The sequence below is a fragment of the Chondrus crispus genome, genomic scaffold (assembly GCF_000350225.1).
Source record: "Chondrus crispus Stackhouse genomic scaffold, scaffold_193, whole genome shotgun sequence".
Taxonomy (NCBI): domain Eukaryota; phylum Rhodophyta; class Florideophyceae; order Gigartinales; family Gigartinaceae; genus Chondrus; species Chondrus crispus.
Window position 1 is genome coordinate 128,512 of NW_005179062.1, and position 25,300 is coordinate 153,811.

A 25,300-nucleotide genomic window follows, 5' to 3' on the forward strand; every position below is an offset into this window, starting at 1 on the left:
AGAAAATAACACTGTATCACTCGACTACTTTTTTGACCAATCAGCGACCGATAAAGTGGTCGCCGGCTGACTACTTTTGACCATCTGATCAAGCCCTCTCGACCCCTCTCCACTCCACCACTCCCGCACCACTTCCCATTCCATCCTTGCGCACTGGAGTTCCACATTCCAAGACCCCTCTCTCGAGCTGTCGGTGATGCCCGCTTCGCCAATGCCCTTTCAGAACAGCCGCAAGCACACTCTGGCAGCTCTAGCAGTATCGCTAGCAGCTCTGACGACATGTCTTGTCGCCCGGAGGAGGACAACAATGCGCCGCAAGCGCCGTCATCGCAACAAGAACCCAAAGTACCTCCGCCCAGCCATTATTCGCCCTCGCCCACAGCGGTCCACTCCTTGGCGCGTGCTTCTCTCGTTCGGGAAAGACTCCGACTTCCTTGTATCCGTAAATATCACGAAGCCCTTACTGCTAAACAGTATACTTCCATTTTTTATACAGGAACAATTGAAATATAACTTCGGTAGCCCTTATCGAAGGGGACCGAAAACAAGAGGACGCAGTACGCAACTGGAAAGTATTGATTTGTTCGGGTTGGCTTGAGAGGGAGGATCGGATCCGTCCAAAAGGGATGCCATGTTGAGATGACAGTGTCAGAATGCGGGCGCCAGGTTTGAGGAGGAAGGTGTGGCTCGCTTTGGGATTAGGGGATGGGGAGGTTGTCGGCGAGTGGGGGTGCGAGTGGGTGTACAGTTCGCAACATGTTCCAACTGGGGTGGAACCGCCACGGAACGGCAGTGATGGAGTGCAAGAGTGGTGGGGACAATCAATTTTTGAAACTATCATACAATGGTAAAGTGTTAGAGTGCTATTTTCTGGATGCACCCACTGGTTGAGGGCTCCAATGTTCACTCGTTTTCAAACTCTTTCCCGCTTCCATGGGCCGCATAAATTTCAGAAAGCACCTTTCGTACTCTCATGACAACATTCTCACTGGTGCTACGGCAAGACGCTGGAACAAAAGGCGACCGAATAGTGGCGATGCCGTCCAATACTGCAATGTACTCACCTTCCTCGTCTTCCTTAACCTCAGCGCTAATTCTTCTCTGTCTAAGAGCTTCTAGAACTGTTTGTTGGCCCATCGCCACCCCCTTTTCCTGCTCGGGCGCGGGAAGCGTCGTGTGCACACCGTCCGGAAGTTGTCCAGCGGGTGACACACTATTTATCTCGGCGCTGAAGATAAGATGCACGGCGGCGCCGCTTCCTAGGAGTCCGACGTTTCCTGTCTCAGGATCGCAAGTGTACATGTACCCCAAGATGGGATCACCTTCTGATGTGGTCACCTTCACGTATGAGTTTTCGTGCTTCGAATAATTTCGCCATACTTCACACATGGCAGCCCAGACGTCTGCCGCGCGGACAGAACTGTTGGACCCGTTCGAAAAGATGAGAACTGGGAATCTGTCCTTACCCCATTACTGTGTATTAAAACGGCCGGCTCACAGGTCATTTAGCGTAAATTGAGAATTTTCACGACTTGATTTAAATGGGGCACTGCCATGCGGTGGGGAACGTGAAGCCCGTTTCTTCCTGCGTAACCAACCATGGGCTTCCTCCAAAGAACGAACCGGACCTCTTAAGCATGCAAACATTTCGAAGAAGCAAAAAATAAGGCTTACACAACTTCGATTCAAGTTTTGACAACGGGCGTACAGGAGTCATGGTCGTTGGCCACAACGAAAGCCGATATAATCGCATTACTGTCGAAGAAATTGAAGTTGCCGTATCACGAAGCACAGACCAAGCTCCGCAGCATTCTCGTTCGTCCGAAAACGCGGCGGTCGCATCCTTCTTCCTTCTTGGAATAGGTGTCTTGCTACCCTGGAACTCTCTGCTGTCGGCGATTGACTACTACTCAACGCTTTTCCCTCAAATTTCCGTTGCCCAATACATCACTAATGCATATTCGTTCTCGTTTATGCTGTCGGGTGTACTTGCCGCGCTGTATCGAAATCTTACGAGACACCGCCGTCCGGTATCGCTTTATGGCTTTCTAGCCCTCACCGTCCTCCCCGCGTTACTGCCCGTTCTTTCCGCCCGGGATAAAGCCATTGTCACCTCCGCAGAGGCTCTAGTCAGCAAAGAATTATGGTATACTGTACTGGTTGCGGGGCTCCTCGGCGCCATCGGCGCTGTCCTTCAAAGTGTTTTGTATGGAACTGTGACGTTACTGCCGGGAGGCAAGTGCACGACTGCGTTCACAGCCGGTGGTGGCGTTGCAAGCTTGCTATTGTGTGCCCTACGCATATTCAGCCGTCTCCTTCTAGATGGCGATACAGCAGATTCCTTGTTGGCATTGAAGCCTGGTTTTAGTGCTTTTTTCATCACATGCTCAGCACTTTGCGGTACGTGCGTGATTGTGTTTCTATGTTTGGATAGACAAAACTCCTTTTACAAAGAGCACGTGTCTCCCGCGGACGCGAGGCAAGAAGTGATGATCTCGAAATCCTTTCGGGAAAACCTGAGAGGCACGCGCTTAATTTTGGAAGAGATTTCTAGACCTGCGTGGTGCGCTTTCATATCCTTTGTTATCACGTTGGCCCTTTTCCCTGGCATCATGGTGCAAATTCCAGTGCCATTGAGAGCGACTGTCACATCAACGCTGAGTTCGTGGTATCCACTTCTCGTCGTCTCTTTGTTCGCAGTCGGAGATACTGTAGGCCGAGCAGGACTGACAGAGCAGATCGCGTTGCGCTTTCCGACTCTTCTCCCGCTCTTGACGCTCGCGAGAGTAATATGCGTTCCACTGTACTTAGCGCAGTGGATTGGGTTGATCCCAGTCAATTGGATAATAGTAATGACTGGTGTTGTCTTACTTGGTGTGGGAAATGGTGTCATTATTACTCTAGCATTTCTGTGGGTGCCGTCCCTGACATCACTTGAGAACAGAGAAGTCGCTGGACGCCTAATGTTTGTCATGCTTATCTGCGGCATGTCGTGTGGGAATGCTTTAGGTTGGTTAGTGGAGACCATGTTGAGACGCACAACTGGATTTTAAATATGGATGGACTCTCACGACAGCACATGTCGCTATATGTGCAGTATTAGTGCTTTCGGCGTCCGTTCTCTGGATTCTCAACACACAGATGTGAAGAGACACAGACTATGCAACCGGGCCGCTGATCGCGAGCACAGGTTTTTGTCGATGAAGAAGGCTGACCTTCCACAATGGAACAACGTCTCACCGAGTGGCGTCGGACGGAGAAAAGCGCTGGATGCATCCCAATGCAACTTCTTGTGCCCTGTGCGATACTCATCTAAACCCTTGAATAGAGTGATCCCTGCTATTGTTAGCAGGGATCACTCTATTCAAGTGCTGTTAACAGCATGACTGAGCAGGCACCAAGCACGGTTTTCACGAAACCCCAATCACGTCAAGCCAGTGAGCACTGTTCAGTACAATAATTTTCTGTACTTTGGTACAGTAGGTACCCCTCAATAGTGCACCCTCGTGCCATAAGCTATAGATACGCACTACTGACAGCGCGAACTAATGAAGGTATATCCACAGGTCACGGCCCACCGGCCACAAAATGCTCCGCGTTTTCGTCGCTTCTTGCGCGCTTGCTGGTGATAGGCTTCAAACAGGGCTCGTTTGGCACGGCGCAGTGCCTCTGAAGCATGCGGTCGTGGTCGTCATCCGCAGCGCAGCGGTGTGCATCTACATCGGCATGGATCTACATGCACAGCTGTACACGTGGTAAGAATGGTGACATAGCTGAAAGGGGTGCACTTTTGGCCATGTGCACTATTGTAAAGCGAACTATTAAGGAGACCCCCCCTGTATACTTTTTAGACCTACAGAATAGGTGTGTTCACAAGAAAAACCGTCACTCACCGCAACCTCAGCAGAGAAAGTCATTGGCTTTATCTGTGAGCCTTCGGTCTCATCTGAACGAAACTTTACACGGCATGAGCACCAATACAACGACTGTTGAGTCCTACTTTTCCAATCCCTATGCAGATGCGGGATCGGTTTTCTTTCCAACGATTGCCTTGCTCGGATTCTGCCTCGCCATTGTCTACAAGAAATGCCGTGGTATCGAAACAGGCCCATTCACACCAGATTCCGTGTCTCCTTCCCTATCCCCGAATGCACAGCCTCGGCATTCCATGCCACCAGTGCCTCTGACAAGGCATGCAAATCTTGTCTCATTTGGCGACGGTGGCATCTACACGACGGTACCAGCGCCTCTGCACGCGGTCTAAAGTGATCTCAAGAGCAATGCTGGTGCTTCTAGTCAACATCAGCCTTGAGGTCAAGCATATCTGCGAACCTTTTTAGACAACAAGGTTGCAAACATATATGATATTCTTTCCAGGCCCCTGAACACTTGTGCAGCAATGCTGTTGCTCTTTGCAGCCATCACGCCTAACGCTTCAATTGCAAATTTCATAATGCTTGGTAAGCGCCCCACGACGACTACACTTCCAAGGCAAAGTATGGCATGATACTTGTACAGGCTGATAACAGCGAGCCGTGGAAACCTTCCCAGTGGAAACGCGTCTCTCGGATATTGGTTCAATCGGCCTTGGACTACGCTTCTGTGGGTTTGTTTGGACTGCAGTAGCTTCACAACGTTACGGGCGGCAAGCACACCGCCTTCCTCTGCTGCGTATGCAGTTTTCTCACATGCGAGTGCACTGATATCTAGCTCACCCGGAATTCTGCCCGCATCCCCAGCGATGAAAACATGGCTTGCCTGCGGTAGTTGCAGCGTGCTAAGAGTCAGCAAGGAACCATCTTTCTGCATAATGCTTGCGTCACACAATCCACCTAGCACTAAAGCCGCTGTGGATCCGTTGTCTTTTGCTCCAGTGCAGTCGAAAACGAGGTCCGCAGAAACTACAGTTGCGGGATCATCACAATCCTGAAAGTGCTGACGCCTTTCTGAATTGCCTACAACTGGCTCCAGATGGGCTTGTAATATCCTAACACCCCTCTGTCTCAGCCAGGTGCCTGCATATAAACCAGAACGTTTTGGGAATCGCGGTAATAGTCCCTTCCGGGATGACGCTAAAGTAATGCTGGCAGGAGGTGCTTGCCGCGCCATAGACACCAATTCAGCTGCCAGTTCTACGCCAATCGGCCCTGCGCCAATGATTAAAATACTGAAAGTTGACACATAAGTTAGCTATGCTCTCTAAGAATGAATAGTAAGAGCAGAAAGGGATCATGTTTGACACCCACTCTTTCGCTTGGAAAGCTTTCCTTCGAAAGGACTCAAACTCCTCTCGTCGAGTCGCAGTCGTTGATTTCGCATTGCCAGCATGGAGCTTAATCGGGGGCGCATGCTTAACACCAGTCGCCCATACACAAAAGTCATACGGGATGGTCGATGTGACTCCATCAGCAATATTAAACACAGTTGCCGCCGTCTCCGAGAGGCAAGTAACACGGCCTTCCAAGAATTCGAGATCAGGATGGGTTTGCTGATTGAATGTAATCTTCCCGATGTGGCTCGGTTGCACGATGCAACGTAGAACTGAGGGCGTGAACTCAAAGAAGGGCTTTTCGTCAACTAGAACAACGCGAGCTGGAACTTGGGAATCCAAGAAATGCCGGACGGCTGCTCGGCCTGCAAAGCCACCTCCAACTACTAGAATTGTCGGGGTAGTAAGAGTGGCTTCCATCTGAGATACTTGAGACCAAAAGGCATCGCACCTCGCACGATGGACGCTTCCTGTGCTTGTGGCCCCGTGTTTTTGTGATTGCAGGAACATGTCATTTATTCTAAAACGGAAAGATACAGTAATTTCCGAGGGGAGACTTGCTGTCAACAACGGTTAGTTCATACATACAAACTGCCTCCAACTTGATCCATCTTCGGAAGTACTCACTCGCTCACACCCATCAGGATCCGGTAAAATTCCCCGTTTCAAGAATGCAAGCAGGATCCGATTCCTGTGTAGATTTCGAAGGGATTTAATACTATAAAGAAGCATTCAAGTCCGGGACAATCACAGGCGTTCATCGTCGGGTACCCGCGCATAAAGCGCAAGGCCTCCCGACCGGCCACGGGCTGCAAGAATATCCTTCCGGATAGAAAAAAAAGTAAAGAAGGGAAGAGTTTTCGCTGTCCGTCCCTCGAGCGTCGGTCCCTCCTTATCGAGCCCCGCCTTCTTCCATCTGAACGACCCAATTTTGACTTCAAGCTCATCCACAGTGAACTCAAGTCTGTTCATCTTCGGCTGCCATCTCGCCGGCCCTCGGAACCTGAAGAACGCAGTCGACCCAAAAAAGAAGATGCCGTTATCAAAAACGCCCACATCTTTGTCCCCTGGAATGAAAGTTTGCTGCGCACGCACGGGAAAGTAAACCGCCTTCAACAACGGGTTTTTCGTCTTTTCGTCTGCTGTGAAGACAAGGCGCCATTGGCCATACAGCAGGTCGATGTCAGACTTGGTTTTATTGCGCCTTTGCTCGCGCTCGAGTTCCCGCAGCGCCGTGGTCACCGTGCTTCCGCCGGGACGTCGCCCACCCTTGGTGTAGGCAGAGGCGGCTTTAGTCAGCACGAAACTGGCAGCGGCAGCTACCATGGCGCTGTTCTCTTGAGCCGAAGGAGCTTGTTGCTCGCAAGTTGGGCGCGCCGCGAGATTGGTTTGATGGCGCCATCCCAGATTGGGAGGGCGATGTAGGAGCGGGAGAGATGGTGCGAATCCTGTCATGGGAGCTTCGAGGGTCATGACGTTTTGATGGATTGGGAAAGAAAGAGTCAATTACCGAGAATTGCAATGGACCGGCATCAGCGGGCTCAAGTCGTAAGTTATCTTGAATTGCAAAGTCGAAGCTTGAGTCAGGTGCATGGGCTGGTGTACGGTAGTGTACAGTATTTCTTAGTGGTGAAGAGCTGAGCCATTGAAAGGCTATAACCTTGGAGATCAAATCTCAAATATCCGACTGCGTTTTTACGGAGAGATCGCGCAAGCTGTGATAACGTACCCAAGGGTACAGTGTGCTGTAGGTAGGGGTCACGAGGAAGGAACTCTGAAGAACAAAGGTGCTGAGGCGACCAAGTCTCGCACAGAGTGGGCGAGCGAATAAAGCGGTCAGCTTCAGCTGACGCAAGTCTCTGTGGGGGTGCGGAGGGAGAGCGAGTTCCACCCAAACACGCACTCGCAAATGCTCCATTCGGGCGGGTATCCGATACACTCAATGAGTAGCGGCCTGCGAAGCGAAAGTCAGTCGAACCGAAGCCATGTGTCTACGCACCGTACCGCCCCCTCGCCCTCGCCCGATTTTCGCTTGGTTTCACGTATAACCTCCGCGCTCCCGGACAACTTAAATTATCAATCTCTCTACATCCACCCCCTCCTATCCCCCCCCCCCCCCCCTTCTCAAAGTCAATCCTCCGGTACTTCTTCTTTTAGGAGGCACAAGCTACCACTGATATGAGTCGTGCCGAGTCTGCAACGCCTGTCCAGGAGGAGGCCAACGAAGAGCTAGTCCAAGATTTCGATGAAATTGACAAACTCGCTGAGCTAGCAGTAGCCGCTGCAGATATCAAGAAGTACGTACATCTACTTGAAACCCCGCATGGATCTCCTTCGAACCTTAGATGCTAAACGTTTACTGCAAATGTATGGTTTTCTCGCGAAGAATGAAAGACGCTGGCTACTACACTGTTTCCTCTGTTCTCATGCGAACAAAGAAAGCTCTTTGCGAAGTCAAAGGTCTAAGCGAGCCTAAGATTGACAAGATTCGAGACGCTGCCCTCAAGCTGTTCGGTGCAGGGTTCATCACGGGAACAGAGGCGCGCCAGAAGAGGATGAATGTCTACAACGTCAGCACCGGAAGCCAAGCTCTCAACGAGATCATTGGCGGCGGTATCGAGACTGGCTCTATCACTGAAGCGTTTGGTAAGCTAATCTACCAGCCATTTCTACTTGCTAAACACACTTCTGGATGCATACACTAACACTACCCATCGCAGGCGAATTTCGTTGCGGTAAAACCCAGCTGAGCCATACCCTGTGCGTCACGGCGCAACTGCCGACGGAGATGGGCGGTGGCAACGGGCGAGTCGCCTTCATCGACACAGAAAACACGTTTCGCCCGGAGCGCATAATGGAAATCTGCGCCCGCTTCGACTTAAACGCTGATGATGTTCTTGACAACATTCTCGTAGCTCGGGCGTACACAAGTGAACACCAGTGCGAGCTCTTGGACCACGTCGCCGCTAGGATGGCGGCAGATCGATTTGCACTCCTGATTGTGGATTCAGCGACAGCTCTTTTTCGTGTTGACTTCACAGGGAGAGGGGAGCTAGCTACACGGCAGCAGAAGCTTAACCAGTTTCTGAGCTCCCTTACGAAGATTGCAGAGCAGTTTAACGTTGCGGTGTGGATTACGAATCAAGTGATGAGCACCCCAGATGCCATGGCTTTTGCAGCCGATAAGAAGCCAATTGGCGGTAAGCGCTGCTCTGCTCAAACTACGTTTACGAACATCCACATGAATCGCGAGTTTTGACCTCGACGAACGAGTCAGCACACAACGGAACACTATGGATCGCTAACACTCGACTTTCTCGGACTTTCTCTTTGGAAAATTGTGTTACACCCTGATCGCTCAATTATCTCAAGGTCATGTGATGGCGCATGCGAGCACAACAAGACTCGCACTAAGAAAGGGACGAGGAGAACAACGCATATGCAAAATATTTGACTCTCCGATGTTCGCGGAAACGGAAGCCACCTTTGCGATTGGCGAAGGTGGCGTTTGCGACGCATCCGATTAGAGAAAGTGAAGGAGTCACAAGTATGTAGACCTTTTCTTGGATCACTTTTAGTTTTTAACGAGACTCTAGCTTTATGCTCATGAGTGCGATTCTTCAAAATTCGCGCGAAGGGCCTGTCGATTAGAAAGGAGAGTGCTTGCTAAGGCCCCCAGTGTTACCCCTTTCGATCGAACCACTCTGTTCTGTCCACTGATGAAACGATTTGTTGCCTCTTGCAAGACACGAAACCAACGATGCCCTCTAAACAATCCTCGCCCCAGTTTTGACGTAGAAAACGCAGCTTTTTTTGTGGTAATCCCTCACATGCCGCGACCGTCAGTTGCACGTAACTCGTGACCAACTCAGGCAAAGGCTGTTCCCCTCTGGCAGAGGAGGCACGCGCAGAAACCGATTATCTACATGGAAAAGAATGTAAAACAAAGGGACAACCCGTGCTCCCAGAAACACTGGGTTGTCTCTTCGGGGAGGCTGCCAGCAATACGGCCTCTCCACATCACATTCACACGCGAGTTAGACGTTAATATCCAACCTATCCAACGGGAATATCCTTGCGACCGGCCTACCGACAACATTATCTACCGGCAGCAAGCCCCAATACCGCGAATCAATCGACCGTTTCGCATTGTCGCCAATGACAAACAAAAAACCATCCGGGATCTTCCTCGGTGCGACGTTCGGACTTCCCGGCGCCGCTTCGTCAACTTTGACCCCATTCACGCGTACATCTCTCCCCCGCACCTCAATAATATCCCCCCCTACAGCCGCCACTCGCTTTACAAACAGCGTGTTCCGCCTCAAAGTCATACCCGTCGACGTCATGGCGTGCGCAGTAGCCGCGTTCTGATGTGCGGAGCGAATGATGCGCATAAGTCGATTCGGCGGGCGAAACAACACAATCTCCCCTCGATGCGGCGGTGCGCTATGTACGGAGATCTTCTCCACCAGAAGCGCATCGCCGACGTGAAGCGTAGGGTACATGGACGTGCTAGGAATTGAATAAATAGAAACAAATGTTGGTCCGAAGGCTCCCACGCCCAAAAATACTGCTGATACGGCCAACGTGACGAGGGCACAGCTGAGCAGATCTGCGATATAGGAAAACAGGCATGCATCCTGCACTTTGACCAACACCGGCCACTCGCGCTCGAAACGAGGTAGGAGCCTTTTGGCGGGCCGCAGGGTGGCGACGATATCGCGGTGGCGTGTGCGATCGACAGCGCGGGTAGTGTCGATGTCTTCGTCGTCGAGGGTTAGGCGCTCCACGGTATACTCGACACTGCGGTAGACGCCTTTCTGGCGCATGCGCAAGTCCCAAAGATGACGCGGGACGACGACACTTCCGACACGGAGCTCGTGTAACCTCGGGCGGTGGCGTTCGCACCAAGGAGGAAACGAGATGCAACGGGGGGTCGTGCGGCGTTGGCGACGGGGAGGGGAAGGAAGAGGGGGGTGAAGGAAAGCATGGTTGACTGGCGCCACAGAAGAGACCATGGGGTTGTGGTGGTGATCGGACAGAGAGGAAGCAGGATGGCTGTGGGAGAAGAAGAAGCTGGGGGGATGTGCACGGAATGGATTGGTTGATGACGGGGAAGCTCAGAAAGAGCACGATACGGGGAAAGGGCAGATGTGCTTGCGAAAATCTGGGGACGATAATCCATTCTGAGTGGCCTAGAAATTTGCCTCTTTCCATGAGAATTTATGTGCGGGCCCGGAAACGCTCCTTAAACTGTCTCATCCACAAAAATCTCACCACTCCACGGCCACACCTGTCATGGCATGAGATCTCAAGGCTGTGTTCAGTATCTTCACATGAAGAACGTACGGAACCCTCGTCTCTAGGCTTTCACGGCTGCGCCTTGCACACTAGACGACAAATCGCCTCCGTTAATGTGAACAAGGAAAAGGCGACCGTGACCTTGAAGCGCGGCAGAATTCGAGGCGTATGCTACCAGCCGCATTCGCGGTAAGAGCCAAGTCGTCTACACACCCTGACCCGCCCGACGTGGTCGCGTCTCTGTAATACCTGATCCTCACCTCACATTCCGAATCACTTAATCTACGCCTCCTCCGCTTCCCTTATCCAGCCACTATGTGGCCATACTTCGGCTCCCACATCTGCTCACGCAAGAATTCCTTCAGACCATCGCGAGATTGCAACGCACTATCAGGGAGAGCCTGGCCCGTCAGTCCCTGATTTATGGCAACTTGCGCCACGGATGCAGCCACCTCCACGCTCACAGCTCTCAGCTTCTTCACGCCCGGAAACAGCAAACCCTTCTTCACCTCCTCGTCAGGTAGGAGCGTCGCAATCGTCCTCGCCGCAGCGAGAAACATAGAATCTGTAACACACGAAATTCTCAGAGCAGTCACGGCGAGACCCAACCCAGGGAACGAGTAGACGTTGTTTGCCTGGTTGGAGTATTTCACCTCCCCATCGGGCATCGTCACGTTCCCGAAAGGCGATCCGGACGCAAAAATCGCTCGACCAGAAGTCCACTGAAACGCTTGCTCCGCCGTGCACTCTGAAGCAGTAGACGGATTGGACATTGGGAAAATAACGGGCTGGACCACGTGCTTTGCCATTTTCTTCACCACCTCCTCTGTAAACAGCCCACCACGTCCGCTCAGACCAAGTAACACTGTTGGCTTCACCGTATCAATCACCTCCCCTAGGGGCATGCCAGCCGCCAAGTCGGATCGTTGAAACTTTCTCCGTGTGGGGCAGTCTTTCCTGGAGTCCGTACTGGCCCCCAGTAAGCCATTTTCGTCCACGACGTAGAATCGGTCGTAGGCATCTTCCGGCGTCGCACCCTCCGCTTCGATCGCCTGTGCGATTGCTTCGCACACACCTAACCCCGCTGAACCAGCCCCAGCACAAAGTATCCTCTCGCCTGTGATGTCAGCTGATTGCATACTGCGCGCCCGTAATGACGAAAGGACGGAGGCCACTGCAATGCAACCAGTTGATTGGATGTCATCGTTGAACAGAGGCGCATGTTTGTGTCTGTATCGCTTTAGAAGAGTGGCTGCGACGTCGCTGCTAAAATCTTCAAACTGGATAAGCGCATTCGGCCATCGGTGGCGCACTGCGCTGATCCATTCATCAATCAAGCTTATGTACTCGTCTCCTCTGAGCCTTTTCCGAGGCAGCCCCAAGTAAAGAGGATGATCACGCAGTGCTACGTTGTCAGTTCCCACATCTAACACAACCGGGAGGGTATTTGTCGGAGAGATACCTGCACCGGAAACGTAGAGAGACAACTTGCCAATAGGGATATTCATAGAGTTACAACCTAAATCTCCAAGCGCTAGGACTCGAGAACCATCTGTGACAACAATCACATCGACGTCATCAACCGGCCAGTTGTAGACCATTGTTCTAAAATGAGCGCGGTCCTCAACACTGAAATACATCCCTCGAGTACGGCGGTAAATGGCATGAAACCTTTGGCAGGCTTCCCCAACAACCGGTGTATACACAATTGGTGCGAGCTTCTCAAAGTTATCCATGAGTATTCTGTAGAACAGCACAGTATTCCTATCCATCAACATGGACAGGAACTGAAATTTATCTAAGTCGGTGCGTTGCCTTGAAAAGGTTGTCATGACCCGTTGGATCTGCTGCTCCAGAGCTTGTTGGCGCGGAGGAACTAAACCTCTCAAAAGCAGCCGCTCCCTTTCATCGGCAGAAAAGCCACTGCCGCGGTTCAATGAGGGATCGTGGATGACCGATAAGCCCCTATGCTTTGTTTTCAGAACTTCATCGGAACGTTCGTTTAGGTCGTCGTCCATGCCCCCGACATGTTGTTCATGTTGCAGTGCTCTGGACGTGCATGTGAAATGGGTGCGAAGGCAAGAACCAAACGGTCTGGAGACATTTCCAGCCGCCAGTTTCCGTACTGCCCCCGACACGGGACGCCCACATCCAAGCGATGAACGGGTTGCATTCCACATATTCTATGATCGTGGGGCCGGTGTTGATGATCTCTCAAGTCGTGTTGATCTGAGGTGATAGATGCAAGAGGGAATAAGGTTTCAAAAAACGCCCAAACTTTTCCGTAAAATAATCTCTCGAATAGTTATCCAGAGTACAAATACAGCATAGTGCAGTGCACACAGAAAGTACTGTATACTCTTGGGTTTCTCAACTAATCACAGAGAATGGAAACTAAACGACAACCCAATTGAAAGGCCTCGTCCTCGCCCTAACTAGAACAGAAATATAAAGAACCTGACAGTAGTGGTGCTCAAACCTAGTTCTGAAAATTCTAGTTCTAATTCTGAATCGATTTTTCGCAAGCTCATTGGCCAGATTGATTCAGAAAAAATTCTAACTCGTCTACGAGCTCTGGAGCTCGTAGACGGGTCAGAACTTTCTGAAAGTCGATTGGGACGCAATTTCGCTTGTGTAAGTTTTTTGATTAAGAACATTTCTGAATGTCCGTCGCCTGATCCGGCTCGGCTGGCCAGGTATCCGGCTCCACGTCACACACACGGTGACACCTGTCTTCGAGAACCCAAGTAGAGAAATGTGCACACACGCCTCTTCTGGAGCTCCACAACAGCAGTTGCATGAGCACGCGACCGGGACGGGCGGTACTACTTGATCACGGGAGGCCGTCATGAAGCCATCCTCGGTAGAGTGCATGCGCAAGGAGCTGAGCAGCGGCGCGCTCGCGATCTTGCTTTTGCGGCCGTTGCAGTCTGCCCGCAAGAAGCGCCGTCTCGCCGAGGTGTATCGCGTGCAGGGCAAGACGCGCTTCAGCAAAGCGCTTGAGCGCGCCGCTGATAAGAGCGCGCGCAGTGGAAGGAGGATGCTGGAGGTGGTCGGGCTGGTCGCCAGCGTGCGGTATCTCGAGCGGCGCGTTTCTTCTCCGCGCGACACCCGCGGAGCTGACATGCTGACAACTGATCCAAGCACAGAGCCCGATACAGGACTACTTCTCTTGTATCGGATTCGGTGCTTGTATGATTCCGATGTACAGAATTGTGTCTAATAAGTGCGCGCTTGGCACGCTACTGCCCTTTGCTGCTGCGGTTGTATTTCGGTTTCAGTTCGAACCACGATAGACCGAAACAGATACGGTCAGGTATCCACGGATCACTATGTAATGACCTACGCCGCACGATGCCTGTGCGCCTACTCTTGGACACGGGTGCACGCTGTACACGTGGACAAGAGAACGGCGTGGCTGGGCAGTGCATTCTCTTGCCGTCGGCGCGCAGGAGGCGAACCGGAAGAGCCAGTCATCCGCTTCTCTGCCCTCCATTCCCTTCCCCCGCGGCTGCGCGGCAGCCATTATCCGCTCTGTGCGTGTGTTAGGCCCATTAGGGGCCAAACACTTAGAATATTCCGACCTCGGTACCACAATAGTTCAAGTTATTCAATTTACTTCTCCTGAATAAAATGATGTGTCACGAGGCAACCACAGCGCAGGGGTCATGATTACAGCAGTTGTTGAAGTAACAGTACGAGAGCGTCAACCGCGCGAAGGTTGTGCCAATCAGAGCGTGTTCTTGAATTACAGCTGCTTGATTCAGGCGACAAGTAAGAATCACTGTTGGGGGTTAATTTTATTTTCTGAAAAAGTTCTGAACTCCTGTGATTGGTCGAGAAAGCGTCGTTTCAGAATTAGAACTAGAATTTCAGAACTAGGTTTGAGCACCACTAGTAGGTAGTTAAATACTTTTTACGTCAGATTACTTTTACTGATTTCAGCGTGCAGTGTGGCACGCTGGCACTCCGTACAAGACGGTGACCTACATTGGGTTGCCAAATTCGTGCCCTACAGTGCGCCCTTGTGCTTGGCACATGTAAATACCACCTACTTCGGGCGCGCGCGCCCACACAGAGTAGGTGGCCAATTCTCTGATACGGGTGCACACTTCCGCGCACCCGACCCTTTCGTAGCGGTAGTACGTTTTTCGGAATAAAAGGTCCGGCCTCTGAACCCGACGAGGACCGGACCAAGAGACGCATCAAAACAACAACCACCGCCCAGTTCTGGAACCCCACGGTCCCAGCACCTCGACCACCGTGTCGCACCGACTCGACCGAGCCAGACATGCTGTTGCTGGCCACAGAAATTTCTACAGTATCATTCCGCGGATGAACACGCGCCGAATGCAGCGTTCCGACTCACCTCTTCACTCGCCTCTTCAACCCGCCGTGCGCCATCGCAAAAATCTTTCTTCGATGGCATCTTCTTCCGACTCTGCACTGCAGAGTTCGGGCTCTACGTTATCGACCGTATCCGTTTTCGCCCCAATCGCCGCACCTATTTTGCGCACTGTCGATCCGACCCACGTCGCACGCTTTCTAAAAGGGCGGGAGCGCTACGAACTCGAGGTCTCAGCAAAGCAGGCTGAGGTTTCTTCTTTGAAGGTCCTTCCATACTCAGCAACCATCGACCGTTCTCTGCTGAAGAACCTCTTCTACATCGGAAAATTTGACTCACTCGCCCCGAATGCCTCATCTTTCGCAAATCTGACCGACGACCAGATTCAGGCCTACATCGAATCGCTCGTTTCTCGCACGAGACCTACCGCGATCGACCCTAATATCATCGACAAAGCCCTCGATGGCTTCTCGATGCCGATGCACATCGCCCACCCCGACGCACGAATCACAACGTTTTGTGCGGTTTTTTTCGATCGCGTAGAGAGTGTCGGATGCGGCGACTTCCGAGACGAGAATCCGAAGATGAGTGTCAAGCTCCTCACCCGTAGCATCCAACCCGCAGTGCTAAAATCCGAAATGCACAAACGTGTGCAGTACGACACCAGTCTCCAAAAGAACGTTAAGTTCTTCATTCAGCTATTAAGCAAGGAGGCAGAAAAATGCCAGACCTACAGTAGGGACTCTAAAGCAGATCCCAGTAGGGTCCCTCATCCGAAAGGCACCAGAAAAGTTACGACCAAGGACAAGCAATTCCACACCGAAAACACTAAAACGGGAAAGCTCCCACTCTGTCTGTGGCAAGATCATGGTAGCAAAGGTATTCGACACTACCTCAAAGATTGCAAGAATTGCCCAAATGACAAGAAGGATCGCCTCTTTAACGCCCACCGCTCGTCGCGACACGACGCGGCTAAGCGCACCGTGTCCTGCAACCACAGCAGTAAATCCGCTGCTGGTGGAGTACTGTTTACCGCCTTAATTGGCGGCAAGTTCCGCACGACCATCTGCGCTGATATCGGCGCCGACGCAAACATTTTGGACAAGCGCCTTCTCGCCGACCTCAAAGAGGCCAATGTCGAATTCACTGTGGAGGAGCTCCCGCGTGCTCGCACATTCAACATGGCCGCCAGTCTGCCGAATGGGCTTCCGGCCGCTCTTATCTGCACCCGTGCTATCACCGTCGACACTGAGCTACATATTCGACATGGCTCCGCATTAACTTTACGGGGCACTCGCTGGCTCGTCACTGACCAAGCGGTTGGAGAGCCATTCCTCGGCCGCCCGCTCCTCGAGGCGCTCGGATTGAACACGCGCGACATTCTAGCTGCCGCTGCTGAGCTCCATGGTGGCGAGGTTGACGTCGCATCCCTTGCTGAGCTGAACCACCATGGACGCGTCGCCCGAGTTCTAGAGGGTGTCTATCATGCTGACGGCGGCGCCGACGATGCAGATCTGGACGAGGACGACGGATGGCTCGATCTAGGCCCTGAGGATAGCACCGTCAAAGCACGCCTCCTAGCAGATAAGCTCTCTGAAGCTCGTCGCAACGGGATGTCTGAACACGGCCTGACCGCGCTCCATTCCATGCTCCACGAGTTCGGTGACGTCATCAACCTCAAGCTCGACGCTGGAGAACCTGCACGAATCGAACCGTTGCAAGTACGCCTGAAACCAAATTCGGCGCCCATCCGCGCGAAGCAGCGACGCTATCCGCCTGAGAAGAAGAAGTTATGACACGCTACGTTCGTGAGCTTCTCAAGCTTGGACTTGCCACAAAGGTTACGTCTCCGGAATGGGTTCCCGCCCCACTAATCGTTCCCAAACGACCTCCGGCAATGTACCGTCTAACCATTGACTACCACGCCGTCAACAACGTCACAAAACAGACTTTCTGGCCCATGCCGAACATCGAAGCCGAACTTGCCGAAACACGGGGTTCCAAGGCCTTCGCAGGTATAGACTTCTGCAGTGGATATTGGCAAGCCTCTCTTCATCCGGATAGCCAACCACTCTTTGCATTCATGACACCGGAAGGGGTCTTCATGCCTACACGTACGACGCAAGGCCGTCGCAATTCTGCGGCAAACTTCTAAGAGAAATTGGCACAGTGTTTTCAAAAGCTTCACGAGAACTTCACAGCGTGGCTCGACGACTTCATAGTTTTCGCGCCTGAAGAGGAGCATCTGTTGCGCATTCTACGTCGCTTCTTCGAAATCTGCCGCTCTCGCCGGCTCATCATCTCGCTCCCTAAGTCCGATTTCTTCCTGCGCGAAGTGACCTGGTGCGGCCGTATTATCGATGCTAATGGAGTTCGCTTCAATCCCGCCAACTGTTCTGGCCTCCAAAACAGCAAAGCTCCCCGCACCGCCTCCCAACTCTGCGAGTATGTGCATGGGGTCAGCTGGGTGGCCAACAGCATCCCTAGGTTTGCCGAACGTGTCGCCCCATTGCGGGCTCTCCTTGAGGCCGCCTATGTTAAAGCCGGAGGTAGTCGAAAAAAACGAGCCATCGCAAAATTCCAGCTCAAGCTGCTAGGCTGGAACGACTCTCACCTCGCCGCTTTCACGGGCCTACAAAAACAGTTATGTGACTCAACCCAGCTGGTCCACCGAAACTCCGAAACCGTACTATGCATTCACACAGATGCATCCGACCTCCCCTGGGCTGTTTGTGCAACGCAGTGTGCACACACGGAACTCCGCAAAACAGTAGGGGAGCAAGCACATGAGCCCCTGGCCTTCCTCAGCGGTAAATTCTCAGAACGACAGGCTCACTGGTCAACGTATGAACGAGAAGCCTTCGCCATTGTTCAAGCATTTCGCAAACTCGACTACTTGCTCACCTGCGACGCTACGACTCGCATCTTCACCGACCATCGCAATCTACTTTTTGCGTTCAACCTTGCCGCCATGGAGCCATCGCTCGGTCGACACAAGGTGCTCAAAGTTGTTCGTTGGGCCTTCTACCTAAGCGCCTTTACCTATCGCATTGAACACGTCGCAGAGGCGGCCAACACTTGGCCGGATATCATGACCCGATGGAAAGGGGTATCGAAAGCTCCCTGCCATCCGCCGCGTTGTCTCTGCTCTTCATTTCGATGGCGTGGCGCAACCGCCGCGGGCACCCTTTTTCGAGTGGCCCTCTCTTTCAGAGATCAGCTCCGCACAGCACCAGGATCGCGGTTCCGCCCCACTCGCATGCAAAACCAACGCCTCAGGGCTTCTGCTGCTCGATGGAGCTGCGTGGATTCCCACCGACTGCGTCGACCTCGAGATAACGCCTTCTCACCATCGCCCACGCTGGTGAGGCCGGCCACCGAGGGGCTGATTCCACATGGCACGCTCTGCGAGAGCGCTTCAGTTGGGCTGACCAACGCGCTGATGTACGCGAGTTCGTCTCGCACTGCCTTCTTTGCGTTCTGTCGAAAAGCGGGGAAAAGATCCCGCGCCCGCTAGCCACCACCGCACACGCCACCAGACCCAACGAAATCGTTCACTTTGACTACCTTTTCTTAGGCCAAAGTTCCGAAGACCACAAGTACGTACTCTTTGTCAAGGACGATCTAAGTGGGTATTGCTGGCTCGATCCCACGCATGCCGCTACCGCGCATCACGCAGCATCAGTTCTCGCGCGGTGGGCTCGCGTCTTCACAACTCCCAAAGTCTGGGTGTCGGACCAAGGATCGCATTTCAAGAATGAATTCCTCGAGGAACTCGAGTCCAAGCACCGGTCTCATCACCGCCTCGTCGTTGCCTACTCTCCTTGGGCCAATGGGACCGTTGAGAACCTCATGCGCTCCGTGCTTTCCGCTACCCGCGCCATGCTCGCCGAGTTAAAACTCGCCCCGAATGACTGGGCCGCAGTAATGCCTGCCATTTAGTCTGTACTCAACGAGGCAGGGCTCGAACGGCTCGGTCGGCGCACAAATGGCGTTGCCCGAAGTCCACTCAAAGTCATGACGGGTATCAACCCGAGACGCCCTATCCTGTCAATTCTACCTACTCATGAGCCTACGCTCCGTGCTACCAGCCTCAGCCATGCACGTACTGCCCAACTCATTCACATCACTACCCTGCAGTCTGCCCTAAATGATATGCACAAAGATGTGGCGAAATGTACTCGTGGACGACGCGACCGCGCCATCGCCGCACATAACAAGGCCACCAACATTGTACACCCCTCGTTCATCGTTGGTGACTTCGTACTTGTTCGCAAACCAACGGACCGTGGTCACCAACTCGGTTTTCGCCGGCATGGCCCTTGTCGCATCACGACAATTCACGGTCCGCTTGTATACAGCGTCACTTCACTCCGTGGAGGCAAGCCGGAACGAGTCCATTGCACACGGTTACGAAAATATCGTGACAGCCTCCTCGACACTCCAGTCTCCCATGCGCTCCTAGACCTCGCTGAACGCACCCAGTCGCGGTATGAAGTCATTGATCGCATTCTCGACGTCGGTGAGGCATCTGATGGTCTTTTCTTCCAGGTCCAGTGGGACGGGCTTCCCGATAAGCGTGATTGGACCTGGCAGCCGGTTCAGGAATTGTACAACGATGTACCGGATCTTGTGCCTTCTTTCCTTACCTCATCTCAAAAGAAGTCCAACCTTCGCACGAAAGTCAAGCGCCAGCTTGGCGTTCTCTGACCCTCGCACTTATCGCGAGCACTCCAGTCATGGGGCAGTGTGGCACGCTGGCACTCCGTACAAGACGGTGACCTACATTGGGTTGCCAAATTCGTGCCCTACAGTGCGCCCTTGTGCTTGGCACATGTAAATACCACCTACTCTGGGCGCGCGCGCCCACACAGAGTAGGTGGCCAATTCTCTGATACGGGTGCACACTTCCGCGCACCCGACCCTTTCGTAGCGGTAGTACGTTTTTCCGAATAAAAGGTCCGGCCTCTGAACCCGACGAGGACCGGACCAAGAGACGCATCAAAACAACAACCACCGCCCAGTTCTGGAACCCCACGGTCCCAGCACCTCGACCACCGTGTCGCACTGACTCCACCGAGCCAGACATGCTGTTGCTGGCCACAGCAGAAAGTACAGACATTTTTTACTTAATGACGACATAATACTCATTCAATAGTTCAAGGCCGCGCCGTGCTATCTTAGAACAGATGCCCAAAGTCTCGACAGGGAGTCTGAAAGGCTTTGGAGTATCTCGCCCTTGAGTCTGTCGCATGAAACCATGATTGTGGCCTTCAATTCCACTTCATTCTGGAACTGATTTGCGTCTTGTGTAGACAAGTTTGTGTTGATGAAACAGTCTGTCTAAATAGCGAGGATGGTGTCGTGGGCACTGTACAGCGAGGACAGCGCTAGCCCTAAGCGACTGCCAGCAGTGTCCACGGCGGTGCGCCGCCGGTCCCAAAAATACAAAGGGGAATTTTACAGGGTACTTAAATCAAGGGGAAATTAAAGGAACTAAAAATCCGGGGGTTACTCACGCACTGACGAAACAAGACCCCCGGTGGCTTTTGTGGCTTTTCGCTTCGCCTCGCTCGATCACCTCCGTTCCGCTCCCTCCGCTGCGCACGTTCAGGGAAACCGAGCCTCAGCTTCCGCTCGAGACTAAGATTCCTACCACAGTTATGGGCCCAGGGAGTGCTTTGGCTCGTGATCGCGAGAGCCGTTTAGACCCTCCCTATTTCTATCCGGATGGAGATCTTCAGGACTAGCGGCGAAAAATCGCTCGCTGGGTAGACCTTATAAAGTCTGCCGCTGATCGTGACACGGATCGCGTGTACGCCACGGTATACGCCACCCTTGGGCGCCAGCTTTATGAGCGTGGCTTGCCCAGTGCTCAACAGGCAATTGGTGACGAAGCACAGGCAGCAAGAACGATCGATTTTAAACAAAACGATCAAGTCGCAGCCGTTCGAGAGATTTTGAATGCCATTGCCATTGACCCCCCGATTGCTATGGTATCAAGGCTGATAAACTCGTTTCACAAGGTATCAACCTGCCGCCGGAAGAAGAACGAATATCTCTCTGTTTTCGTGTCACGGTTCCGAGGACTGGGTGCGGAGCATCTTATGCATTCCAACGCCTCGACGTCTTCCCAGATTGATGAAGTCCTGACAATCACTTTCTTGAACAATGCCAACCTCGAAGAGGGCACTCTGACTAATGCCAAGCTGCAGTTGATTTCGTTGGCTGAAGCTCGAGCTGTCGAAGTGAATCCCCCAACAACGAGGTCGTTCTCCGCCAAAGATCTCGACGAAATTCAAGTCTGTTATTGAGAGCGCAGGAGAGCTCCAAGGTCCGTTGTACTTCCGTACAGACGATGAAAATGGTCTACGGAATGCCCTCCGTAAGTACCGCTCTCAAGCACGAGGGACAGGAAAGAAAATCCAGGACGCATTTCAGAAACTGTACACCAATCCGCAGGAAGATTAAATGCGTAATAATTCCGTTGCGGGTATCATCTTGTCCAAGGCAAAGCCTTGCAAGCTTCATTTAGATGACGCCGTTTCTGTTCCTGGAAACTTGACTCCCACGTCAACCCAAGGTCCTTCGATGAGCATGAAGGACGTTGAGAGCCTCGTGCAGCGCAACGTTCGACAAGCACTTCTCGCCGTAGGGCATGAGGCTTCTGGAGCTGGATCCGACAACTTCGCTTTCAATGACGTCGTACGCAATGGAGCTCGTGGACGTAGTCGGAACCCGCCCAGAGAAAAACGCAAGCGCCCTCATGGAGAAGTAGGAACCCGCTCCTACAGGATTACCTGTGCGGACTGTGGTGAGCAGGGGCATCTCCATGGTGACCTGCGCTGCTCAGCGTCCGAACATCACGCGAAAAGACGAAGAACTACTGGGAACGACCGTTTTCGGAACACTGGGAACGAGTACAAATCCCCTGTTTTTCTCTTGGAGGCTCCCGTCTGGGACGCAGAGACAACTAAGTGTAGCATAAACACCCCTAAGCGGATAGGGGTGTATGCTCAGTCCTGGAAGACCCGTACGTACCAGAAGACGGGGGAAGTCGGACCAGCTAACGAAACCGGAGCACGGGCCCGGGTAGCGTGGTAGAGCGGGATCGGGGGGAGGACGCGCACACACGCGGGCCGATCTACGCCTCGACGCCCCGGAGCAGCGCTAGGTTACGTTCCAGCGCTGACGGGCGGAGGTGGATCTAGGCTCGCTCGCGTGCTCGCCCGTCCTCTACCCGCGCTTGGTCTCGCCTTAAGGTAGCTAACGAAAGCTTCCTTAGGATCTGCTGGAAGTCAGACCTAGGCGGTAGGTCGTGGACAAGTCCGTGCTTGTCCCTCTTCGCCGCCGCCCGTCCGCTCCGTCATTTAATTTACAATTAGTCTATCGTAACTTAGTACAGTACGTACTGTACTATGCGGCACTACTGTAGTCGGCCCTGTCAGCCGACAGGGCTGACTGTATACGTGTCGTACACGTATAGTACACGTGGGGGGGCGTGCCCCCGTACACGTGTGGTATCGGCTGTCTGTAAGGTTCGTGCCTTACAGAGCCGGATCCAATTTCTAATCTAATTCTTTTGTAGTTATACTACACCAGCTCCCCCTCAAGCGTGGACGTCGGCGTCCACATGTGCTTGAGGGGAGCGGAAATGTCCGAGCTTGTAGTCGTCTCGAGCCCGCCGCGTACCTCTCGCAATCGCGTCCCATCGTCACGCCCCTCTTTTCCCGGACGCTGGCCTATGCGCGTGCTGGCCGGTCCCCTTCTCTTCTCCACCTTCCGTGCTGACCCCTATTTCCGCTTGACCCCCTCTTCGCTGGTGTTTTCTCTGACTATCGTGCGCCCAACCGGGCCCGTCGGCTCCCCCCTTCTCGTTGTCATGGCAGGTTCCCCGCCGACTGGGGCCTTAGCGGGGACAGACCACTTGCACGGTGAGGCGTCTCGCTTCGCAATCGTTGCCCCAGCTGTCGAAGGGCTGGTCCGTTCCCAAGGATCCACGGCAAGCCAAGAGGCATCCCCGCTCCAAGACGCGTCGATTGCGCCCGTGGTCTCCTCCCTTCCGCCGTTCCAGCAAGGGCGGCGGTCCCGTGAGACTACGTTGTCCATGGAGTTGTGTGCCGCTCCTGCAGTGGCTTCCGTCGCCGCTGCGCAGTCTAACGTGGGGGTGGAGCGGAATGGTGAGGCCCCGTCGTCGGGGCGGGGGAGCGCGGCGTACGAGCCCGCGGAGGGGTCGTATGGCGCTTATGGGAGCTGTCGGCGCCCCGGGGCACCGCCCGAGGCGTCTCCGGATATCGGTGGTATAGCCCATAAAGCCGCTGCAACCACGACGCAGTGGCTGGGCGTACCCCTCGAGTGATCGACGCCACTTCCTCTTGGTCGTCTAAGGTACGCATGGCGTCGTTACGCTCGATCAGGGATCACCGTCGGCGAGATCCTCTCGCAGGGTCGGGTACGTCCCGATCTGTTACGTATCCGTCTCATATACGCAAAGGGCCTTACCGAAGAGGCCTCGCTTGCCTTGGGACGTTTGCTGGCCGAGGGGACCGGTGCCCCATACCAGCTACCCGATGAAATCCCCAGTGACAGAACATTCGTATACAGTATAGAAGAGGCGGAGTATGTTGATCGCATGGCGACGTATATGTTCCACCTCGGCCCCCGGGGTCTTCAACGGTTTGTACTTGCGGATGTGGCGGGACTGTACATGAGCCCCCGGCCATATGCGTACTCGAGAACGCGTGCGGCACTGCAGAAGTCTGCCTGTTCCTTAATGAGACTCCATTCGATTGCCCTAGCCCGGCATGATTGATCTGCTTATCGCCAAGCGGGCGACGCGGACGGCCGCGTTTTGCAGTCGGCATCATTCGAACGTGGGTTGTCGACGGACGACTTCTCTGAATTACCCACGTCGATACGGGAGTGTAGTGCAATGTGCCTGTCAGGCCGGAACCAGGGTCCAACGGTCCAGCGACAAAACAACCAACAAACAACAACCAACAAGAGTTGCCGACGGCACAGCCCTACGGAGTGTCCGATTCTCCCTTTCCCTTTAAGTGGGTTTGCGGCCCACAGTAGTTCAAGTCCCTGACAGCGGGGGGGGCAAAAGGAAGAGGCCCGCCCCGGGACGAATGGTGGTAGAGTCTTGTACAGGCAGTTGCTCGGCGAGGTCGGGGCGGTAATTAGGAAGCCGGGCCCGATGGGTCGTAAATCCAATGCTCGCGAAGCGCCAGTTACACCCTATACCCTTGAGAAGGTCTTCGACGGGAGCGTCGCAACGCAGCCCGTCGGGAATTAGCAAACACGTAGCAGCGCTACACCTCCGTACTGCCTGATGGCAAAGTACCGACACTGGAACGGTCGCAACCTGTATCCGATGGAACCAACACTGTCCTGTATACACAACAGGACCTTCGAGGGAAACTTCGTTGCAACAGCCTCCGTCGGTGAACGTAAACAAGTAGCAGCGCTACACCCACGTGTCGCCCGATGGCCAAGACACCTACACCGGTCCGGTAGCAACCAAAGCCGATGGCACCAACACAAGATAAGGGAATAGGAATAGAGATAGAAATAGAAAAGGATAGGTGAAATAAAGGAAAAGGAAAGGGAACCCCCGAGCGCAAAGAATAACGTAATCTGTGGTAAAAGGGAGCGTCTTGGGAAAGACGGACTTCGACCAAGGCGATATTCAACTCTGGCAACTCGGGTTACCTTTACTGACTTGGTGGTCAGAGGGCTAAGCTATATATCGCCCCGCCGGAGCCACTACAGTAGCTCGCGGCGCTAGATCCTAGATCTAATCTAATGTCAGCAAAATTAATGCCAACTAATTAACTAAATAAAATAAAATAATTAGAATTAAAACTGTGCAATTATTCACACGTGTGTCCCCCAACCCGGACTACTTTTCATATCCAAATATTTTCCTTTCTTTTCACCCCCCTTTTCAGATGCGTATTGCACTACAGGGAGGCTTTTCCTTCCTTGGGAGTACACGTCTTACTCCCCTACGCCCTCAAGCATTTCGGCTATGCTTGCTTGGACCGACACCACCCCGCTCACGAGGTCCTCCTCTATAACGTGGAGCGGGAGTGAGCTTGGTCGGTCGGAAACGCTTTTATGAACGAGGTTTCCATCAACGGGAGGGTCTTCGTACAACCCGGTGTCGTACTGTCTTTTCTTGGTAGGGTCGCTCCTGAGCTCCCTGACGTCGCGTTGCATCCCCTTGAACACGGTACGAAGCACGTGTCGTGGTCCTACTTCTTTGTCCTTGACCTGATGCACCGCTCCTTGGACTTGCCGGAACGCAACCACCGTCCCTGGACGGACTATACGACCAACCTGCGCAGCACGTTTCTGGCATACAATCGTCGTGCGGACGC

The 25,300-nt window shown here is 53.3% G+C and overlaps 9 protein-coding genes; 3 read left to right on the plus strand and 6 right to left on the minus strand.

Annotated features, from left to right (window-relative positions):
• Positions 1-756: 756 nt before the first annotated feature.
• CHC_T00003526001 (hypothetical protein) lies at positions 757-891 on the plus strand. The gene has a single exon (XM_005714717.1). The coding sequence runs from the start codon at positions 757-759 to the stop codon at positions 889-891; it is 135 nt and encodes a 44-aa protein (XP_005714774.1).
• Positions 892-903: 12 nt separating this feature from the next.
• CHC_T00003527001 (hypothetical protein) lies at positions 904-1,389 on the minus strand. The gene has a single exon (XM_005714718.1). It carries the CDS (start codon positions 1,387-1,389, stop codon positions 904-906), a length of 486 nt encoding a protein of 161 aa, XP_005714775.1.
• Positions 1,390-1,973: 584 nt separating this feature from the next.
• On the plus strand, positions 1,974-3,053 carry CHC_T00003528001 (hypothetical protein). Its single transcript, XM_005714719.1, has one exon. The coding sequence runs from the start codon at positions 1,974-1,976 to the stop codon at positions 3,051-3,053; it is 1,080 nt and encodes a 359-aa protein (XP_005714776.1).
• Positions 3,054-3,854: 801 nt separating this feature from the next.
• CHC_T00003529001 (hypothetical protein) lies at positions 3,855-5,109 on the minus strand. XM_005714720.1 is given in 2 exon segments: positions 3,855-4,314; positions 4,315-5,109. The coding sequence occupies 1 exon segment, from the start codon at positions 5,107-5,109 to the stop codon at positions 4,315-4,317; it is 795 nt and encodes a 264-aa protein (XP_005714777.1). The 3' UTR covers positions 3,855-4,314.
• A 10-nt stretch (positions 5,110-5,119) lies between these two features.
• CHC_T00003530001 (hypothetical protein) lies at positions 5,120-5,689 on the minus strand. Its single transcript, XM_005714721.1, has one exon. The coding sequence runs from the start codon at positions 5,687-5,689 to the stop codon at positions 5,120-5,122; it is 570 nt and encodes a 189-aa protein (XP_005714778.1).
• A 69-nt stretch (positions 5,690-5,758) lies between these two features.
• On the minus strand, positions 5,759-6,742 carry CHC_T00003531001 (hypothetical protein). XM_005714722.1 is given in 2 exon segments: positions 5,759-6,016; positions 6,017-6,742. The coding sequence occupies 1 exon segment, from the start codon at positions 6,740-6,742 to the stop codon at positions 6,017-6,019; it is 726 nt and encodes a 241-aa protein (XP_005714779.1). The 3' UTR covers positions 5,759-6,016.
• Positions 6,743-7,447: 705 nt separating this feature from the next.
• On the plus strand, positions 7,448-9,497 carry CHC_T00003532001 (hypothetical protein). XM_005714723.1 is given in 5 exon segments: positions 7,448-7,566; positions 7,656-7,915; positions 7,990-8,521; positions 8,673-8,796; positions 8,797-9,497. The coding sequence occupies 4 exon segments, from the start codon at positions 7,448-7,450 to the stop codon at positions 8,794-8,796; spliced, it is 1,035 nt and encodes a 344-aa protein (XP_005714780.1). The 3' UTR covers positions 8,797-9,497.
• A 114-nt stretch (positions 9,498-9,611) lies between these two features.
• CHC_T00003533001 (hypothetical protein) lies at positions 9,612-9,908 on the minus strand. The gene has a single exon (XM_005714724.1). The coding sequence runs from the start codon at positions 9,906-9,908 to the stop codon at positions 9,612-9,614; it is 297 nt and encodes a 98-aa protein (XP_005714781.1).
• A 548-nt stretch (positions 9,909-10,456) lies between these two features.
• Positions 10,457-12,588, minus strand: CHC_T00008878001 (NADP-malic enzyme). XM_005714725.1 is given in 2 exon segments: positions 10,457-10,872; positions 10,873-12,588. The coding sequence occupies 1 exon segment, from the start codon at positions 12,586-12,588 to the stop codon at positions 10,873-10,875; it is 1,716 nt and encodes a 571-aa protein (XP_005714782.1). The 3' UTR covers positions 10,457-10,872.
• Between the last annotated feature and the right edge of the window lie 12,712 nt (positions 12,589-25,300).

Bases quoted from the DNA above. Each gene is read 5' to 3' on its own strand.
- CHC_T00008878001 (XM_005714725.1), bottom strand. From the start codon at position 12,588: ATGGACGACGACCTAAACGAACGTTCCGATGAAGTTCTGAAAACAAAG.
- CHC_T00003532001 (XM_005714723.1), top strand. From the start codon at position 7,448: ATGAGTCGTGCCGAGTCTGCAACGCCTGTCCAGGAGGAGGCCAACGAA. The intron at 7,567-7,655 runs GTACGTACATCT...TTTCTCGCGAAG, and splicing joins GCCGCTGCAGATATCAAGAA to AATGAAAGACGCTGGCTACT. The intron at 8,522-8,672 runs GTTTTGACCTCG...GAGCACAACAAG, and splicing joins AACATCCACATGAATCGCGA to ACTCGCACTAAGAAAGGGAC.
- CHC_T00003531001 (XM_005714722.1), bottom strand. From the start codon at position 6,742: ATGACCCTCGAAGCTCCCATGACAGGATTCGCACCATCTCTCCCGCTC.
- CHC_T00003529001 (XM_005714720.1), bottom strand. From the start codon at position 5,109: ATGGCGCGGCAAGCACCTCCTGCCAGCATTACTTTAGCGTCATCCCGG.
- CHC_T00003527001 (XM_005714718.1), bottom strand. From the start codon at position 1,389: ATGTGTGAAGTATGGCGAAATTATTCGAAGCACGAAAACTCATACGTG.
- CHC_T00003526001 (XM_005714717.1), top strand. From the start codon at position 757: ATGTTCCAACTGGGGTGGAACCGCCACGGAACGGCAGTGATGGAGTGC.
- CHC_T00003530001 (XM_005714721.1), bottom strand. From the start codon at position 5,689: ATGGAAGCCACTCTTACTACCCCGACAATTCTAGTAGTTGGAGGTGGC.
- CHC_T00003533001 (XM_005714724.1), bottom strand. From the start codon at position 9,908: ATGCATGCCTGTTTTCCTATATCGCAGATCTGCTCAGCTGTGCCCTCG.
- CHC_T00003528001 (XM_005714719.1), top strand. From the start codon at position 1,974: ATGCTGTCGGGTGTACTTGCCGCGCTGTATCGAAATCTTACGAGACAC.